We start from the raw sequence: 20,710 nt of genomic DNA, 5'->3' as shown, positions 1-20,710 counted from the left end.
TTTTTTTTTATAACTATTTCCCCCCTTATAAGCTTTAATCGAGCTAATAAAATCTGTTAATAAAATAAGTTAGTTTAATTTTAACTCGAAGGATGCATGGCTTTTGAAGGCTTGTCATCAAAAAAAAAGTTTAGTGCAAAAAGGAGGAGCCTCAACTCATGAAATAACATGGCCATGGGCAAGACAAATAAAGAACGAATAATATATCTTGGTGAGTATTCTTCTAAAGACAAAGCTATGTTTTGTAATGATGTGTGTTTATTTAGTGATGAACTGTGAACATAACTCAATTGAATAAAGTGGCATGCAAACGGAGATGAGGAATGGTACAAAACTTGCTTCAGAATATACTTCTAGGAACGGTGATAGCAAAGAAATTGTATCCATCAAATGAATAGTAGTATGTATACTAATATTATTTGTATTAACTAACTTCAAGTTTAAAATGTCAACCTCAATTTTGACTTATTTGTAATCTGCATTAAAAATCCTTTAAAATGAGTACAAACACGACATATTTATCTTCAATATTAATCAAGTTATGGTCAACTTCCGGTTTGAAGTGTCAATGTCAGTTATAAAATGTGTTAAAATTTGTCACAAAAACAAAAACATAATAAAAAAAATCAAAAATTAAGGTTGGTATTAGTATTTAAAAATTAAATTTCTATCTTGATTGTTGGTAACTTCGGGTTTAATGATTTTTTGTTTTTCGAGATAAGTGCGTCAAAAAAAGTCATTTTTTATGTATAATTTAATTTTTATCTGTCAAATGTTATTTTTTAAATGTCAAATGTCATTTTTATATGACAAATTTAACTTTTATCTGTCAAATGTTATTTCTTATCTGTCTAATGTCCTTTTTATCTATCAAATGTCATTTTTTATATTCCAAATTTAATTTTTAACTGTCAAATGTTATTTTTTATGACAAATTTAATTTTTCTCTTTCAAATGTCATTTTTTATATGTCAAATTTAATTTTTAACTGTCAAATGTCATTTTTATCTTTCAAATGTCATTTTTTAAATGTCAAATGACATTTTTGTATGACAAATTTAATTCTAATCTGTCAAAAGTCATTTTATCTATCAAATGTCATTTCTCACCTGTCAAATGTCATTTTTATCTATCAGATGTCGTTTCTCCTCTGTCAAATGTCTTTTTATATGACAAATTTAATTCTAATCTCAAATGTCATATTTAGCTATCAAATGCCATTTTTAGCTATCAAATGTCATTTTTATCTATCAAATATCATTTCTTATCTATCAAATGTCATTTTTATCTAACAAATGTCCTTTTTATCTATCAAATGTCATTTTTTATATGACAAATTTAATTTTTCTGTCAAATGTCATTTTTTATATGGAAAATGTCATTTCTCATCTGTCATATGTCATTATTTATCTATCAAATGTCATTTCTCATCTGTCAAATGTAATTTTTTATATGTCAAATTTAATTTTTATCTGTCAAATGTCATAATTTATATGACAAATTTAATTCTAATCTGTCAAATGTCATTTTTTATCTATCAAATACCATTTCTGATCTGTCAAATGTCATTTTTTATATGGAAAATTTAATTCTAATGTGTCAAATGTCATATTTAGCTATCAAATGACATTTTGATGGAAAAAAAACTCAATTGAATGAGATGAAAAAGAATAAAGTGGCATGCAAACAGAGAGAGAGAGAGAGAGCGGAAAGAGTTGCGGAATTGGTTTTGATGAAAAGCTTGCTTCAGAATATATTTCTAGGAACGGTGGTAGCAAAGAAATTGTATCCATCAAATGAATAGTAGTATGTATACTGATATTATTTGTATTAACTAACTTCCAATTTAAAATGTCAACCTCAATTTTAACATATTTGTAATCTTCATTAAAAATCCTTTAAAATGAGTACAAACACGACATATTTATCTTCAATATTAATGAAGTTATGGTCAACTTCCGGTTGGAAATGTCAACCTCAATTTTGACATATTTGTAATCGACGTTTAATTCCAATATTACTCGAGATATAAGCAACTTCCGGTTTGAAATGTCAATGTCATTTTGATGTATTCTTAATTTTTATAAAATGTTTTAAAATTTGTCACGAAAACAAAAAAATAATAAAAAGAAATCAAAAATTAAGGTTGGTATTAATATTTAAAAATTAAATTTCTATCTTGATTGTTGCTAACTTCGGGTTCAATGTTTTTTATTCTAATTTTTTTGTTTTTCGAAATTTATCTATCAGTCATTTTTTATGTCAAATTTAATTTTTAACTGTCAAATGTCATTATTTATATGGAAAATGTCATTTCTCAACTGTCAAACGTCATTTCTCATCTGTCATTATTTATCTATCAAATGTCATTTCTCGTCTGTTAAATGTCATTTTTTAAATGTCAAATGTCTTTTTATATGGAAAATTTAATTTTTAACTGTCAAAGTTATTTTTTATGACAAATTTATTTTTTGTCTGTCAAATGTCATTTTTATCTATCAATTTTTAAATGTCAAATGACATTTTTTGTATGACAAATTTAATTTTAATCTGTCAAATGTCATACTTATCTATCAAATGTCATTCCTCATCTGTCAAATGTCATTTTTATCTATCAAATATCATTTCTCATCTGTCAAATGTCACTTTTTATATCACAAATTTAATTTTTATCTGTCAAATGTCATTATTTATATGGAAAATGTCATTTCTCAACTGTCAAATGTTATTTCTCATCTGTCATATATCATTATTTATCTATCAAATGTCGTTTCTCATCTGTCAAATGTAATTTTTTATATGTCAAATTTAATTTATATCTGTCAAATGTCATTTTTATCTATCAAATGTATTTTCTCATCTGTCAAATGTCATTTCTCCTCTGTCAAATGTCAATTTTTATATGTCAAATTTAATTTTCATCTGTCAAATGTCATAATTTATATGACTAATTTAATTCTAATCTATCAAATATCATTTTTATCTATCAAATGCCATTTCTCATCTGTCAAATGTAATTTTTTATATGTCAAATTTAATTTATATCTGTCAAATGTCATATTTAGCTATCAAATGTAATTTCTTATCTGTCAAATGTCATTTTTATCTATCAAACGTCATTTCTCATCTATCAAATGTCATTTTTTATATGACAAATTTAATTTATATCTGTCAAAGTCATTTTTTATATGGAAAGTGTCATTTTTTATATGAAAAATTTAATTCTAATCTGTTAAATGTCATATTTAGCTATCAAATGTAATTTCTTATCTGTCAAATGTCATTTTTATCTATCAAACGTCATTTCTCATCTGTCAAATGTCATTTTTTATATGTCAAATTTAATTTATATCTGTCAAATGTCATTTTTATCTATCAAATGTCATTTCTCATCTGTCAAATATCATTTCTCCTCTGTTAAATGTCAGTTTTTATCTATCAAATGTCATTTTTTATATGTCAAATTTAATTTTTATCTGTCAAATGTCATAATTTATATGACAAATTTAATTCTAATCTGTCAAATGTCATTTTTATCTATCAAATGTCATTTTTTATCTATCAAATGTCAGTTCTCATAACTTCAGGTTTAAAATGTCAACCTCAATTTTGACATATTTGTAATATTCATTAAAAATCCTTTAAAATGGGTACAAACACGACATATTTATCTTCAATATTAATGAAGTTATAGTCAACTTCCGGTTAAAAATGTCAACCTCAATTTTGACATATTTGTAATCGTCGTGAAAAATCCTTTAAAATAAGCCCAAACATGATACGTTTAATTCCAATATTACTCGAGATATAAGCAACTTCCGGTTTGAAATGTCAATGTCATTTTGATGTATTCTTAATTTTTATAAAATGTGTTAAAATTTGTCACAAAAACAAATATAAAATAAAAAATAATCAAAAATTAAGGTTGGTATTAATATTTAAAAATTAAATTGTTGCTAACTTCGGGTTTAATGTTTTTTATTCTATCTTTTTTGTTTTTTGAGATAAGTGCGTCATGTTTGGACTCATTTTAAAGATTATTTTATAAAGATTACGAATACAATAAGAAAATTAGAGTTGACATTAACACTTGAATGTTTTTTAGGTCTTGTATTAGTTCTTTTATTTTTTTAATACAAAAACGACATAAATCAGTGTAAAGTTGACACTTTCTACTTCAAAATGGCATTTTTTCCTGCGACATTGATGTTTTAAACTTCAAAATAACATTAATAATATAAAATATAATAACATTTATTATAATATAAAATAATAATAAAATTAAAGTTGACATTAAAGAGCACCATGAAGTTGCCCATTTGTCTATTATGTGATAACTAACTTCAGGTGTAAAATGTCAACCCCAATTTTGACATATTTGTAATCGTCGTGAAAAAATCCTTTAACTTATACTCGAGATATAAGCAACTTCCGGTTTGAAATGTCAATGTCGTTTTGATATATTCTTAATTTCTATAAAATGTTTTAAAATTTGTCACAAAAGATAGGTTCGATTCTTAGCTGAATAATTTCAAAATATCTCTAACAGATGGCGCCACAGAGCATATACGTCTTATTGTTAGTAAAGGTAAGGTTAACATAACCTATTAATCAGAGAATTTTTAGGTTGTGTGAAATGAACTTTGTAATTCTCCAAAAAACGTGAGTATTACATAAAATATTAATCGTTATCACTTATCTGGTTTTGTTTAGGATGAAACGAAGAATTTGGACGGGAAACTTGGTTGTGTCTGGATCGGGATCTTTTTCTTGATAACAGGAACGGATGTTATTGTGGGTAAGTTTTCTTCCATACACTTTGAATTAATTAATTAATTTGAGGTTATAAAACAAATTTTTTAACAAAACGACGTGTACGCTAAGACGCTGTAAAATCGACTGTCCTCCTCCGAAAATTTCACCCCTTATATAGGATTTTACTAAAACAAACGAAAATCGGTTCTCTCTGATTGGTTGAATTTTTCCTTGCATCTTCCATTTTTTAATATTCCTATTATTTTGAGGTTATAAAACCAATTTTATTAAATTCAACCCTATTCCTTCGAATTTCCCCAAATAACGATTTATTATTCTTTTCTTTCAGAATTAACCAAAAGATTTGAACGAAAATTTCACCCTCCGTTATGAATTTTGATGTGAAAACTTTGCAACTACGAAAGAGATTTTCATCGATAAATAAGTGTTATCAAGCTCCAAATTATCGTTAAACTAATTAATAAGTACCTTAATTATAATATTTAAGTCGGTTTAATATCTTTTAATAAAGAATTTTTTAAAAAATTAAATTATAATTATGTCAAATTTAAAAGTGAGGTTAGAATTACTTATTTAACTCTCAATCGCTATTTAAATGCGATTTGTGGCTCATAAATTATAATTACAATAAACTAATATCCTTGATTTGATTCTTAATGAATTAATCAATTTTTACTTTGATATGCAATAATTTTATTAAATACCTTCCGATTAATGTTTATTTTTATTCTCTCAACTCTCTATTTTAATTATTAATTACTATAATGTCAATTAATTGTGTAAAATAAATAAACAAACAAATTTAATTTAAAAAATAGTATATTTTAGACAACATTAAATTAAACACACTCCAAACTAGCCGTATTAGCACTTTCTTCAGAATTTTCGATAACCCCCCCAGATTGGTCCTCCCAATTAATCTTAAACCTAGTTACTCGCGGCTCGGAGGCCAAAATATTCCTAACGACTTTATCGAATTGAGGTGGACTCGGTAAATTCTCCCTCAACTCAGGATCGTAATACTCGTTATTTATAAAATAACCAACCCTAATAAACTCTTGTCCTTTATACGAACACGTTAACAAAACAACCGTAACACCAATCGCATCGTTTTCGGGTATCCTTTGCACGTTCGGTGGATCGGCTTGAAACACAAACATGTGTTTTCCCTCAGGAATGGGCCCAACGAAAACCGAATCGAGAACTTGGTCGTGCTCCTCACTTTCCGCGGAACCCACATAAATCATTTTCCATTCTAAATCTAAAAAAAAAAAAACGTTATTAACAAAAAAAATCAAAAAAATTGAGGTTAAATCACCTTCTTTTAATTCTTCGATGCACTCGAACGTTATTTCGAACTGAAACGGATTCGAGAAAGCACTCGGATTATCCATCACCGTTATATTACAAAGTTGAACCTTAGCCATCGTTAAACACCACCGCGTTTATCATTTAGGGGGTAAACTTAGCGCGGGATTTTCGGGTTAACCTCACTTTTTCATTTGACGTTTACGTCAAATTTAATTTTTTATTTAAAAATAAATAATAAAAATCGCTTTTTATTTATTAATAATAATTTAACGACAAAAATTAACCACGTAATTTGATGATAGTAATAAAAAAATACAATGAGATAATTTTGGTATAATAAAGTTGCGATTAAATATTTTTTAGTTTTCAAGGTGTGCTCACGTCATCATCAACATCATCATCACCTGTTGAGTTAACTTTCATTTCTAAAACAAATTGTTAAGTTTTGCAATAAATATCGTGTATTTAAACAATTAGAAGTGATGAAATAAATTAAGAGAAGTGTCAAATTTGAAAAGAGATGGCAGCAGGATCTGTTGAATTAAGGTAATTTTTTTTTTAAATTAAGGATTTAAAATGAAACGAATACAGATAATGCTTCGATTATTATCGGAGAACCACTTAAAGATGAACAACAATCATATTAAATTTTTATTAATAAAACGATAAAGACGCATTATTTCGTTTTAATCTCGTTTCAAATCCGAATTGGTTTAAAATCTTTGTTGGGTGAGTTTAATCATTTTTTTTTATTAAATTTATTGATTCAAACTTATTAATTATGTTAATAAACCAAAAAAATTAAATAAAATAAGAAGTTGAATTGGCACTTCATTAATAGATGGCGCTAACTCGCATTGACGTTTCCGTTAAACGTCATTTTGACATTTCTAGTCGAAATCCATTTATTCTCGCGTTTTCTTCGTGATTGCATCGTGCTCGCTTGAATATTAAGTGGTTATCTTCGTGACTTACAAAGTGATTGTGTTAATAAAGTGGTTACGTTTAAAAATGAAGGTGAATAAGTCGTATTTGATGTTTCAATTGATCATTAGAAGTCCTGTGACTGATTTTCAAGTTGAGTTGAATTAAGTTTTTTTGTTGATTTGAAGACGAAGAACGTTAGGTTTTGATTTTTTTGTGTTTTAAAATTAAAACAGTGTTTTTTTGATAAAATATGCAACAAGGTGAATTTGAATACGATTATAAATTCGGTTTGAGGCAGAACAAGACCACGTTTTTGTGCACGAATAAGATGGTGGAGGTGTTGGATAGCGCAGGATTTGATCGTCCTAGAGTTGGATACAGAGCGAAGAACGATCCCGGAGACTGACACAGTTTGAATTTTATGCTGGGATACGAGCATCTTCTAATAGTTATTTGATAGCCGCTAAGAAAAAGGTAGAAAATTAAAAATAATCTCCGCCATTTTTCCATCTTGAAACTAAAATTAAAAAAAAATTCTTCTTTTTTGCGCACCGTGACTAAAAATACCTTGAATTGCATTCGTTATCTAAGCCGATAAGCTCGCACACGCTTTAACACGTTCAAATAAAAGATAAAAATTGAATCGGTTCAATTTAATCAAGGTTAACCAAACCGCAAAGAAATTACAATGAATGTATTAGTTCTTAGAAAAAAAAATGAATCATCGAAATCACACTTTGATCCTTGTTTATCCTTGGAAAATCCAACGCGAGTGGCTAAAATGAGCCAAAATTTTTTTGCTTTCAAGCGAGAGAAAGAGAAGGAGAGATTCGATGTTTTAAATTCCATTCTAAAAATAGCTTAGATTTTAAACACCGCGTTTTCGTTAAAAAAAGTTTAAACGTCAAATGCCAAAAAATCGATTTTAATTTTTTTGCTTTAACTTCAATGAAAATGGGAAATTATTATATAGGATGAAAAATCCTTTAATTTGATACCAAACACGATATACTTGTATTCAAAAACGAAAAAGTTAGGTTAAATCGCCGCCATCTTATTTTTTTTATTTTTTAATTAGAATATGTACCGTTTTAATCAAGTTTTAATCTTTGTTAAACGATTTTCGTGTCCCAAAATGATGCGTTTTCCTTAAAAAATAAAATAATTTTGAGGTAAATGTCAAATGTCAAAAAAATCGATCTTCATTTTTTTACTATAAAATCCAATAAAAATGAGAAATTATTATGCAGGATGAAAAATCCTTTAATTTGATACCAAACACGATCTAATTCGATTAAAAAACAAAAAAGTTAGGTTAAATCACCGCCATCTTGTTTTTTTTTTTTTTTTTTTTTTAATTAAAATATGTACAGTTTTAATTAATTTTTAATCTTTTTTAAACGATTTTATAGTCTCAAAAGGGTGCATTTTCGTTAAAAACTAACAAAAAATTTTGAGTAAAATGTCAAATGTCAAAAAATCGATTTTCACTTTTTTGCTTTAATCTCGTTGAAAATAGGAAATTGTTAAGGATGATAAGAAATTCTTTAATTTGATACCAAACACGACATATTTTCGATAAAAAATAAAAAACAAAATGGCCGCCATTTTTGGGTAGCTTTTCTTTGTTATCTCCGCCATTTTTAAAGATAGCCACATCGAGTTTGGGTTCGTTTGAAATAATTTTTGGTTTTCTTTTCAATTTTAAATCATTTTTAATTTTTTGATATTTTTAGTAACATTGTTGCCATCTTGTTTTTTTTTCAATTAAAATTTTTTGCATATTTTTTTGTTAAATTGATAATCAGCATTAAAAATCCTTTAATTTGATACCAAGCACGACATGTTTTAGTTAAAAATAAAAAACAAAATGGCCGCTACTTTTTGGTAGTTTTTTTTTGTTATTTTCGTCATTTTTGAAGATAACCCCATTGCGGTTAGACTCATTTTAAGGGATTTTTGGTTTTTTTTTCAATTCTATATCAATTGACATTTTAGAAATTTTTTGAAAAATCGCCGCCATCTTGTTTTTTTTCAATTATAATTTGTAGCAAATTTTTTTTTAAATTAATAATCAGTATCAAAAATCCTTCAATTTGATACCAAACACGACGTATTTCCGGTAAAGTTAAAAAACAAAATGGCCGCAATTTTTTTGAAAATTTTATCTTATTTCCGCCATTTTTTAAGATAACCCCACCGAGTTTGGACTCATTTTAAAGGATTTTCAATTTGCTTAATCTCTCTCCGATTCTAAATCATTTTTTGAAATTTTTAGACATCGCCGCCATCTTGTTTTTATTCAATCAACTTTTTTTGCATATTTATTTTTGTAATTAACAATCAGCATTAAAAACCCTTTAATTTGATACCAAACACGACGTATTTTCAATAAAGTTAAAAAACAAAATGGCCGACTTTTATTGGTATTTTTTTAATTATCTCCGCCATTTTTAAAGATAACCCCACCGAGTTTGGACTTATTTTAAAGGATTTTCAATTTTCTCATTCCCCCTCCGATTCTAAACCATTTTTTGAAATTTTTAGACATCGCCGCCATCTTGTTTTTATTCAATCAACATTTTTTATATATTTTTTTTAATTAACCATCAACATTAAAAATCCTTTAATTTGATACCAAACACGACATGTTTTCAATAAAGTCAAAAAACAAAATGGCCGACTTTGATAAGTATTTTCCTCATTTATCTCCGCCATTTTTAAAGATAACCTCACCGCGTTTGGACTTATTTTAAAGGATTTTCAATTTTCTTATTCCCCCTCCGATTTTAAACCATTTTTTGAAATTTTTAGACATCGCCGCCATCTTGTTTTTATTCAATCAACATTTTTTACATATTTTTTTTAATTAACCATCAACATTAAAAATCCTTTAATTTGATACCAAACACAACATGTTTTCAATAAAGTCAAAAAACAAAATGGCCGACTTTGATAAGTATTTTCCTCATTTATCTTCGCCATTTTTAAAGATAACCCCACCGAGTTTGGACTCATTTTAAAGGATTTTCAATTTTCTTATTCCCCCTCCGATTCTAAATCATTTTTTGAAATTTTTAGACATCGCCGCCATCTTGTTTTTATTCAATCAACTTTTTTTGCATATTTATTTTTTAATTAACAATCAGCATTAAAAACCCTTTAATTTGATACCAAACACGACATATTTTCAATAAAGTTAAAAAACAAAATGGCCGACTTTTATTAGTATTTATCTCATTTATATCCACCATTTTTAAAGATTACCCCACCGAGTTTGGTCTCATTTTAAAGGATTTTCAATTTACTTATTCTCTCTCCGATTCTAAATAATTTTTTGAAATTTTTGAAAAAATCGCCGCCATCTTGATTTTTTTCAATCAACTTTTTTAGTAATTTTTTTTTTAAAATTAACAATCAGTATTAAAAATCCTTTAATTTGATACCGAACACGATATATTTGCAATAAAGTTAAAAAACAAAATGGCCGACTTTTATTGGTATTTTTTTTATTTATCTCCGCCATTTTTAAAGATAACCCCACCGAGTTTGGACTTATTTTAAAGGATTTTCAATTTTCTTATTCCCCCTCCGATTCTAAACCATTTTTTGAAATTTTTAGACATCGTCGCCATCTTGTTTTTATTCAATCAACATTTTTTACATATTTTTTTTTTAATTATCCATCAACATTAAAAATCCTTTAATTTGATACCAAACACGACATGTTTTCAATAAAGTTAAAAAACAAAATGGCCGACTTTGATAAGTATTTTCCTCATTTATCTCCGCCATTTTTAAAGATAACCCCACCGAGTTTGGACTCATTTTAAAGGATTTTCAATTTTCTGTCCGATTCTAAATCATTTTATCAATTTTTTTAAAAATCCCCGCCATCTTGTTTTTTTAATTGAAAATTTTCCCATCTTAATCAATTTTAAAGTTAACCCCATCGAGTTTGGGCTCATTTCAAAGCATTTCCAACGCCGAACACGTTTATGAAGTAATTTCGTCAAAAAAAAATTACGCCGACTCATTTAAAAGTTGTAATAAATCAAAATAAGCGAAATTCAAAACTCGGAGTAGAATAAAAATGATAAAATTAAAATTAAAAACTCCGTCTCTCTTTAAAAAAGGCCTCCTTTTTTCTTTATTAGTCCGCAAGGACTTTAGGGAACCGAATTCAATATAAAACGCGCGGCTCGTTAGATATAATATTATTTGAAACGAAACCGTTTAAACATAATCGTATTTTTGTCGCTCTTCAATCTCGTTGATTGAGGAGCGCACCGGATGTTCGTTTATTTGGTTTTTGGATGGAAAAATGGGGTTTAAAACGATTTAAAGTAAAATTGTGGATTTTTTAAAGGTAGAAATAGATCTTTGAAACAAAAAAAACGAAATTGAAGGAGTTAATTCGCTTCGTGAGTCGGAGAAGAAAACGATTAGGAAGGATTTAAGGATTCAAATTCAAAGAGAAGAGATTGAAAGTGAAATAAACAATTTTTTAGTGTTATTTTTATTTAGAACTTAAAATTAAATAAATAAATAAACTTTGTTGTGGTGAATTAATTAATTAATTAAAAAAATGGGGTTCCTGAAGGAGAAATGGAGGGCTCTTTGCCCACAAAACCCACCGAGGGAGCTTATTGGAGAACAAGAAACCGGATTATTAAAAGGTTCCTCAAATTTAAACCGTTAATTTCGATTAATTAATAAAAAATGAAACTAAAAAACAATTTTTTTTATTTTTTAGATAACCAAGTACTTCATCACCGCTTTATAATGCGATTAAACACGGGTCAAGACGACGAAATGGACGTTTGCGGGTACAAAACATCTCCGATTCGATCAACAATAACTTATTTTTTAATTTTAATAACCGCGGGATTATTGAGGTTAGTTTTCCATTGGGTCCCGCATTGGTATTTGAAGGCGCGCGCCATCCAGTGTCGAGTAGCCGAAGCTGAATACGTCTTAATCACCGAGTTGTACAACAAAAAGCACAAAATTTACCACGTCAAACCGGTTAAAGTATTAACAAGCGATTTATTAAAAAAAATCAAAAAACGAGACAACTTACTCGATAAAGAGAACAATTTCGATTGCGATTTACAACTCTCGGTACATTTCGGAAATGGGGCTTTTAAAGAAATCGATAAATTACTCCTTTTCGATTGTAAAAAAGTAACGTATTTTTGGCACCCTCAAAAAAGCGAATTCGTTAAGCTTCGGGGTTTAGACGTCGATGTAACCGCGGAAATCTTCCATTCGAATAAAGAGGGGTTAAGCAAAAACGAACAATTCATGCGGAGGTTAGTTTATGGGCCGAACGAAATTTTGGTGAAGGAGCAACCGATCTTAACCCTACTTTTTTTAGAAGTACTTAACCCGTTCTACATCTTCCAATTATTTAGTTTCGTTTTGTGGTTCGTCGATAATTATTATTATTACGCGGCGGCGATTTTATTGATGTCGGCGTTTGGAATCGTGATGACAGTGATTCAAACGAGGAGGAATCAAAGAAATTTGAAATCGACCGTTCAAAGTTCCGACATCTGCAAAGTGTTGCGGAAAAAAATTTCGAATCAAACGACTTCCTCGGGGGATGATCAAATAAGTTTCGAAACTGAATTGATTTCGACGAGTCATTTAGTCCCTGGGGATATCTTAGAAATCCCCGGCGATGGGTGCATGATGCAATGCGATGCTTTGTTATTAACCGGAAATTGCATCGTTAATGAATCGATGTTAACCGGGGAATCAGTTCCTGTTACAAAGACACCTTTCCCAAATTTACCCAATTACCACTATGATCCTAAAGAACACGCAAGACACACACTTTTCTGCGGAACTCACGTGATTCAAACGAGATATTTCGGGGGAGAAAAAGTTTTAGCCGTTGTAATAAGAACGGGATTTTCAACGGCGAAAGGAGGCTTGGTGAGGAGCATTTTGTACCCTCCCCCGGTCGATTTCCGATTTGAAAAGGATTCGTATCGATTTGTTGCGTTATTAGCTTGCATCGCAGGAATTGGGTTCATTTATACCGTCATAACGAAGGTTATGAGAGGAGTCCCAACGGTGGATATAGTGTTTGAAGCTTGCGATTTAATAACGATCGTGGTGCCACCTGCTTTACCGGCCGCGATGACAGTTGGGAGATATTACGCGCAAAATCGGCTCCAAAAGAATCAAATTTTTTGCATCTCGCCCCGCGCGATTAACGTCGCGGGATCGATCGATTGCGTTTGCTTCGATAAAGTAAGTTAATTAATTATTGGTCATTTTAGATTTGATTTTTTTTGTGTTTTTTAGACGGGGACTTTAACGGAAGATGGGTTAGATCTGCTTTGCGTCGTTCCTGTCGAAAATCACCACTTTGTCAAGCCGGTTAAAAACGTGGAGGCTCTCCCTAATGATTTGTTGTTGGGTGGATTGGTTTCGTGTCACTCCCTAACGATTATTAATAAAAAAATCACCGGGGATCCGCTTGATTTAAAGGTGAGCTAATTAGATTCGTAATCTACGCCAAAAATGCTTTAATTTGATACCAAACACGACATATTTACGATCAAAATTAAAAAAGTTAGGTTATAATCAACCAAATGGCCGCCATTTTGTTTTTTTTTAAATTTTCTTCATATCTCCCCCATTTTTAAAGATAAATACGTCGAGTTTGGACTCATTTTAAACGATTTTTAATTATCCTTATGACGATTTTATTAGAAATGTAATAATATCACTAAAAAAAATGTAACACGAAATTTTAATTTTTTTATTGATTAATTCGTAATCTACATTAAAAATGCTTTAATTTGATACCAAACACGACATATTTACGATAAAATTAAAAAAAAGTTAGGTTATGATCAAACGAAATGTCCGCCATTTTGTTTTTTAAATTTCCTTTATATTTCTCTCATTTTTTAAGATAAAAACATCGAGTTTGGGCTCATTTTGAACGATTTAGAATTATGCTTACGATGAATTTATTAGAAATGCACTTAATATGATTAGAAAAAAAGTAACACGAAATTAAAATTTTTTTTATTGATTAATTCGTAATCTACATCAAAAATGCTTTAATTTGATACCAAACACGACATATTTACGAAAAACATTAAAAAAGTTACGTTATAATTAACCAAATGGCCGCCATTTTGTTTTTTTTTAATTTTCTTCATATCTCGCTCATTATTTAAGATAAATACGTCGAGTTTGGACTCGTTTTAAACGATTTTTAATTATGCTTACGACAATTTTATTAGAAATGCATTTAATATCATTAAAAAAATTGTAATACAAAATTTTATAATTTTTTTATTAATCAATTCGTAATCTACATTAAAACTGCTTTAATTTGATACCAAACACGACATATTTACGATAAAAATTAAGAAAGTTAGGTTATAATCAACCAAATGGCCGCCATTTTGTTTTTTTTAACATTCATATCTCCCTCATTTTTTAAAATAAATACATCGAGTTTGGACTCATTTTAAACGATTTTTAATTATGCTTACAACGATTTTATTAGAAATGTATTTAATATCATTAAAAAAATTGTAACACGAACTTTTATAATTTTTTTATTGATTAATTCGTAATCTACATTAAAAATGCTTTAATTTGATACCAAACACGACATATTTACGATAAAATTAAAAAAAAGTTAGGTTATGATCAAAGGAAATGTCCGCCATTTTGTTTTTTAAATTTCCTTTATATTTCTCTCATTTTTTAAGATAAATACATCGAGTTTGGACTCATTTTAAATGATTTTTAATTATGCTTACGACGATTTTATTAGAAATGCATTTAATATCATTAAAAAAAATTGTAACACAAAATTTTTAATTTTTTTTCTATTAATTCGTAATCTACATTAAAAATGCTTTAATTTGATACCAAACACGACATATTTACGATAAAATTAAAAAAAAGTTAGGTTATGATCAAACGAAATATCCGCCATTTTATTTTTTTTAATATTCCTCCTATCACCCTCATTTTTTAAGATAAATACATCGAGTTTGGACTCATTTTAAACGATTTTTAATTATGCTTACGACGATTTTATTAGAAATGCATTTAATATCATTTAAAAATTGTGATACGAAATTTTATAATTTTGGTATCGATTAATTCGTAATCTATATTAAAAACCCTTTAATTTGATACCAAACACGCCCTATTTACGATAAAAATAAAAAAAGTGAGGTTATAATCAACGAAATGTCCGCCATTTTGTTTTTTTTTTCATTTTCTTTATATCTCCCCCATTTTTAAAGATAAACACATCGAGTTTGGACTCATTTTAAAGCATTTTTAATTATCTTTACGACTATTTTATTAGAAACGAATTTAATATTATTCCAAAATTGCAACACGAAAATTTAAAAATCTTTTAACGATTAATTCGTAATCTACGCTGAAAACCCTCTAATTTGATACCAAACACGCCCTCTTTATCATAAAAATAAAAAAAGTTAGGTTATAATCACCAAAATGGCCGCCATTTTGTTTTTTTTTAATTCTCCTAATATCTCCGCCATTTTTTAAGATAAACACATCGAGTTTGGACTCATTTTGAAGCATTTTCGATTTCCCACGCTATAAAACCCTTTTTATAATTTTTTAATTAGTTACTTAATTAAAACATTTTTTTTTAGATGTTTGAAAGTACAAAATGGTCAATAGAAGAACCGGATATATCCGACAATTCAAAATTCGACGTGATTTATCCCACCGTGTTTAAACCGCCGCAAAAATCTCAAAATTCTTTAATATCACCAGGCGAATTTGAGACCGAAATCGGCGTGATCAAAGAATTTCCATTCTCCTCATCGCTCCAACGAATGGGCGTCATAATCCGTAAATTAGGAGCCCGCAACTACGAGTATTATTGCAAAGGTTCGCCGGAGATGATTTTAAATTTCGTCGACGCTGAGACGATTCCCAAAAATTTCCACGACGTCCTCGAGAGTTACACGGTTGAAGGGTACCGAGTGATCGCGTTAGCTCACCGGGAGTTAAAAAAGATGTCTTACACCAAAGTCCAAAAGGTGCAAAGGGAAGTTTTAGAGCGCGATATGACCCTTTTGGGGCTAATAGTTTTGGAAAATCGTTTAAAACCCAACACTGAGCCATCGATCAAAACGTTAAACGAGGCAAAAATTAAAATCGTCATGGTAACCGGCGATAACATGTTAACGGCTTTGAGCGTAGCGAGAGATTGCGGGATAATCTCCGAAAACCAAAGCGTCATTGCGATCAACGTCGACGAAACGAGCCAAGATCCAAAATTAATTTTTACGCTCCAAACGGCGATTAAAAACGTTAAGTGTAACAACGATTTGAGTTTATTATCCAATTCGAATAGCATCGAGAGTTTGGATACGTTAGAGTCACAAATGGGGACGATTACAAATGAAGTTTCGAAACCACAAAGTTTATTTAATAATAATTATCGATTTGCGTTAACCGGAAAGGTTTGGATGGTGATTAAAGAGCATTTTGCGGAGTTGATTCCGAAATTTGTAACTCGTGGGAGCGTTTTCGCCCGGATGTCTCCTGATCAAAAGCAACAACTCGTTCAGGAATTACAAGGAATTGGGTATTATGTTGGTAAGTTCTTTTTTTAATTAATTTTGTCAGTGGTGGTTTTTATTATTATTTGTATTGAAAATAATACTGTTTAGTTTACTTTTGGTTGCTATAACAAAACTATCTTTACAACTTTTTAAATATGGTCCCTAGATTATCAAAGAATTTTATAATTTTTTCGTAATCTACATTAAAAATGCTTTAATTTGATACCAAACACGGCATATTTACGATAAAAATTAAAAAAGTTAGGTTATAATCAACCAAATGGCCGCCATTTTGTTTTTTTTAATATTCTTTATATCTCCCTCATTTTTTAAGATAAATACGTCGAGTTTGGACTCATTTTAAACGATTTTTAATTATGCTTACGACGATTTTATTAGAAATGCATTTAATATCATTAAAAAATTTGCAGCACGAAATTTTATAATTTTTTTATTGATTAATTCGTAATCTACATTCAAAATGCTTTAATTTGATACCAAACACGACATATTTACGATAAAAATTAAAAAAGTTAGGTTATAATCAACAAAGTGGCCGCCATTTTGATTTTTTTTTATTTTTCTTCATATTTCCCTCATTTTTCGAGATATACACGTCGAGTTTGGACTCATTTTAAACGATTTTTAATTATGCTTACGACGATTTTATTGGAAATGCATTTAATATCATTAAAAAATTTGCAACACGAAATTTAAATTTTTTTATTGTTTAATTCGTAATCTGCATTAAAAATGCTTTAATTTGATACCAAACACGACATATTTACGATAAAAATTAAAAAAGTAAGGTTATAATCAACCAAATGGCCGCCATTTTGTTTTTTTTAATTTTCTTTATATCTCCTTCATTTTTTATGATAAATACATCGAGTTTAGACTCATTTTAAACGATTTTTAATTATGCTTACGACGATTTTATTAGAAATGCATTTAATATTATTAAAAAATTTGCAACACGAAATTTAAAATTTTTCTTATTGTTTAATTCGTAATCTGCATTAAAAATGCTTTAATTTGATACCAAACACGACATATTTACGATCAAAATTAAAAAAGTTAGGTTATGAACAACCAAATGGCCGCCATTTTGTTTTTTTTATTTTTCTTGATATCTCCCTCATTATTTAAGATAAATACGTCGAGTTTAGACTCATTTTAAACGATTTTTAATTATTCTTACGACGATTTTATTAGAAATGCATTTAATATAATTAAAAAATTTGCAACACGAAATTTAAAATTTTTTTTATTGTTTAATTCGTAATCTGCATTAAAAATGCTTTAATTTGATACCAAACACGACATATTTACGATAAAAATTAAAAAAGTTAGGTTATAATCAACCAAATGGCCGCCATTTTGTTTTTTTTTTAATTTTCTTCATATCTCCCTCATTATTTAAGATAAATACGTCGAGTTTAGACTCATTTTAAACGATTTTTAATTATTCTTACGACGATTTTATTAGAAATGCATTTAGTATCATTAAAATATGCAACACGAAATTTTATAATTTTTTTAATGGTTAATTCGTAACCTACATTAAAAATGCTTTAATTTGATACCAAACACGACATACTTACGATCAAAATTAGAAAAATTAGGTTATGAACAACGAAATGGCCGCCATCTTGTTTTTTTTTTTAAATTTTCGTATCTCCCTCATTTTTTAAGATAAATACGTCGAGTTTGGATTCATTTTAAAGCATTTTTAATTATCTTTACGATTATTTTATTAAAAACAAATGCAATATGATTTAAAAAAATTATATCAAAATTTTAAAATTATTTCATCGATTAATCCATAATCTACACTAAAAACCATTTAATTTGATACCAAACACGACATATTTACGATAAAAACAAGAAAAAAGTTAGGTTATAATCAACAAAATGGCCGCCATTTTGATTTTTTTTAATTATCTTAATATCTCCGCCATTTTTTAAGATAAACACATCGAGTTTGGACTCATTTTGAAGCATTTTCGATTTCCCACACTATGAAACCGCTTTTGTAATTTTTCAATTAGTTAATTAATTAAAACATTTTTCTTTTGATGTTTGAAAGTACAAAATGGTCAATAGAAGAACCGGACATATCTAATATAAATTCTTGTAATTATGAGTAATGAGTCATCGTTGCAGTCTCTTACTACTAGATGGCGTTTCTAGGTCTAGTATTAATTCAATTTAATTATTTAATTTGGACTTTCTAAAGGTTTGGCATTAATAAAACGTAAACAAATCCCTTTCTTCGTATGATTTAAGCATAAATTAATTAATTTTCATTAAAAAAATATGTCGTTTCATAAAATTGTCATTTATTTTTGACAAATTGTTGTGAAGTTGGTTACAGTTGGTAACTTTGAATTTATGTCACATTGACGTTTAAACTTTATTCAAAATTGTTGCTTCACAAATTTGATTCGATTTAAATAAATTTCTTTGTATTTTAGGAATGTGTGGTGATGGAGCCAACGATTGCGGCGCTTTAAAAGCGGCCCACACCGGGATATCCCTCTCCGACGCCGAATCATCCGTAGCATCCCCTTTTACATCAAAAATCCCCGACATAACCTGCGTTTTAAACGTGATCAGAGAAGGACGCGCCGCTTTAGTAACCAGCTTTGGAATATTCAAATATATGGCGTCTTATAGTTTGTGCCAATTCGTTTCGGTGATGATTTTGTATAGTATCGATTCAAATTTAACCGACATCGAATTTTTGTACATTGATTTATTTATTATTTCGGTGGTTGCGTTTTTCTTTGGGAGGACCGAAGCGTACGATGGCCCCTTAGTCTCCGAAACCCCCCTAAATAGCTTAATTAGTTTCACTCCGGTGTTGTCGTTGTTGTTGCAATTAATTTTATTGGTATCGTTCCAAGTTTTGAGTTATTTACATTTATTAAGCCAACCGTGGTTCACCCCGTTTCAACCCAGCGAAGACGCGCATAAAGACGACGTCGGTTGTTACGAAAATTACGCAATTTTTACAATATCAAGCTTCCAATATATCATTTTAGCCGTTGTTTTTAGCAAGGGTAAACCGTACCGGAAAAGTATTTTCACCAATTATGGGATGATCATCTCAACGATTTTAGTCACTATTTTCTCTATTTATTTAGCTTTTTGTAATTTAGACTTCTTAAAAGATAGTTTCGAGTTAATCATCCCCTCCGATGTTAATTTCCGCGTCTTTTTAGTAATTTACGGCTTAATCAACTTCGTTTTAGCACTTTTAGTCGAAATTTTTATCGTCGATAAATTAGTTTTTAAGCGATTGCGCTACAAATTCCACGATATCAATAAATCGAAGCGGAAATATTTAGCAATCGAGCGCGATTTAGATAAAGACACGAAATGGCCCATTTTAAGCTCCAATTTCCGCTCGGCCGCCTCACCCCTAACCCCAACTCCTCAATACACGACAGAAATCGTCATCGAAACCGAAAAACCAGTCGATTCTATCCTAAAAAGCTTATTAACCCAACAAATCTCATCTCCTATTTCACCTTCAGATGACAACACGAGCGAATACGACACCCCCAGCTTGTTTTCGAGCACAACCGATCATTTTATGACGACCAGCGATTTGGATCAATTAGATTTTAGTTTGAATTTGGATTATAATCAGCAAAGTAGAAATACGAGGTCGAAGAGCCACCAAAATACGCCGTTTAAAGTGCTTAAAATGAAGGAAAATGTTATTTTGGAGAACGGGGAAGCGGATAATCGATCGATTTCGTTGAACGGCTTAGATTTGTTGAAGGAGAGGTCCAGTTTTAACGCGTTGAGTCGAAGCCCCCCTGAGGTTTTAGAACCGGTTAATAAAGGTATGAAGAATCATTTGGAACTAAACGATTTGGAGAAGAGGTGAAATTTATTGTTAAATATAATTGGTGTAATAAATAAATGTTTGTATAAATTAGAAATCAACTTTACATTTTTGAATTCGATTTTAGGGATTTTGTATATTAGGAAAATTGACAGATTTTAATGTAGTGACAGTGACAGAGACTAAAATATTTTTGATTCTTAAAAATTAATTAAATCAATTAATATTTAAGAAATTATTG

The 20,710-nt window shown here is 29.1% G+C and overlaps 2 protein-coding genes and 1 long non-coding RNA gene across 7 annotated transcripts; 2 read left to right on the top strand and 1 right to left on the bottom strand.

Annotated features, from left to right (window-relative positions):
• Positions 1-4,307: 4,307 nt before the first annotated feature.
• On the top strand, positions 4,308-5,291 carry LOC111415393 (uncharacterized). The gene is made up of 3 exons (XR_002706384.2): positions 4,308-4,662; positions 4,714-4,798; positions 5,105-5,291. It is a non-coding gene; the product is annotated as an uncharacterized lncRNA (long non-coding RNA).
• Positions 5,292-5,577: 286 nt separating this feature from the next.
• Positions 5,578-6,303, bottom strand: LOC111415392 (histone chaperone asf1). Its single transcript, XM_023047074.2, has 2 exons — positions 6,095-6,303; positions 5,578-6,037 (listed from the first exon to the last, which is right to left on the bottom strand). Exons 1-2 carry the CDS (start codon positions 6,201-6,203, stop codon positions 5,616-5,618), a joined length of 531 nt encoding a protein of 176 aa, XP_022902842.1. The 5' UTR covers positions 6,204-6,303; the 3' UTR covers positions 5,578-5,615.
• A 202-nt stretch (positions 6,304-6,505) lies between these two features.
• LOC111415390 (anne boleyn) lies at positions 6,506-20,617 on the top strand. 5 transcript variants are annotated; one of them, XM_071201046.1, is made up of 7 exons: positions 6,949-7,488; positions 11,384-11,693; positions 11,771-13,278; positions 13,333-13,518; positions 15,690-16,644; positions 19,088-20,535; positions 20,597-20,617. In XM_071201046.1, exons 2-6 carry the CDS (start codon positions 11,603-11,605, stop codon positions 20,509-20,511), a joined length of 4,164 nt encoding a protein of 1,387 aa, XP_071057147.1. In that variant the 5' UTR covers positions 6,949-7,488; positions 11,384-11,602; the 3' UTR covers positions 20,512-20,535; positions 20,597-20,617. The 5 variants fall into 5 exon arrangements, with proteins under 5 accessions (XP_022902837.2, XP_022902838.2, XP_071057147.1 ...); XM_023047068.2 differs by lacking the exon at positions 20,597-20,617 and having other exon boundaries at positions 11,388-11,693; positions 19,088-20,566; XM_023047066.2 differs by lacking the exon at positions 20,597-20,617 and having other exon boundaries at positions 19,088-20,566.
• The last annotated feature ends 93 nt before the right edge of the window (positions 20,618-20,710 follow it).

Source organism: Onthophagus taurus, unplaced genomic scaffold, assembly GCF_036711975.1.
Source record: "Onthophagus taurus isolate NC unplaced genomic scaffold, IU_Otau_3.0 ScKx7SY_16, whole genome shotgun sequence".
NCBI classification, from domain to species: Eukaryota; Metazoa; Arthropoda; class Insecta; order Coleoptera; family Scarabaeidae; genus Onthophagus; species Onthophagus taurus.
Note: the sequence above shows the minus strand (reverse complement) of the source record. Positions and strands in the feature narration are given on the sequence as shown.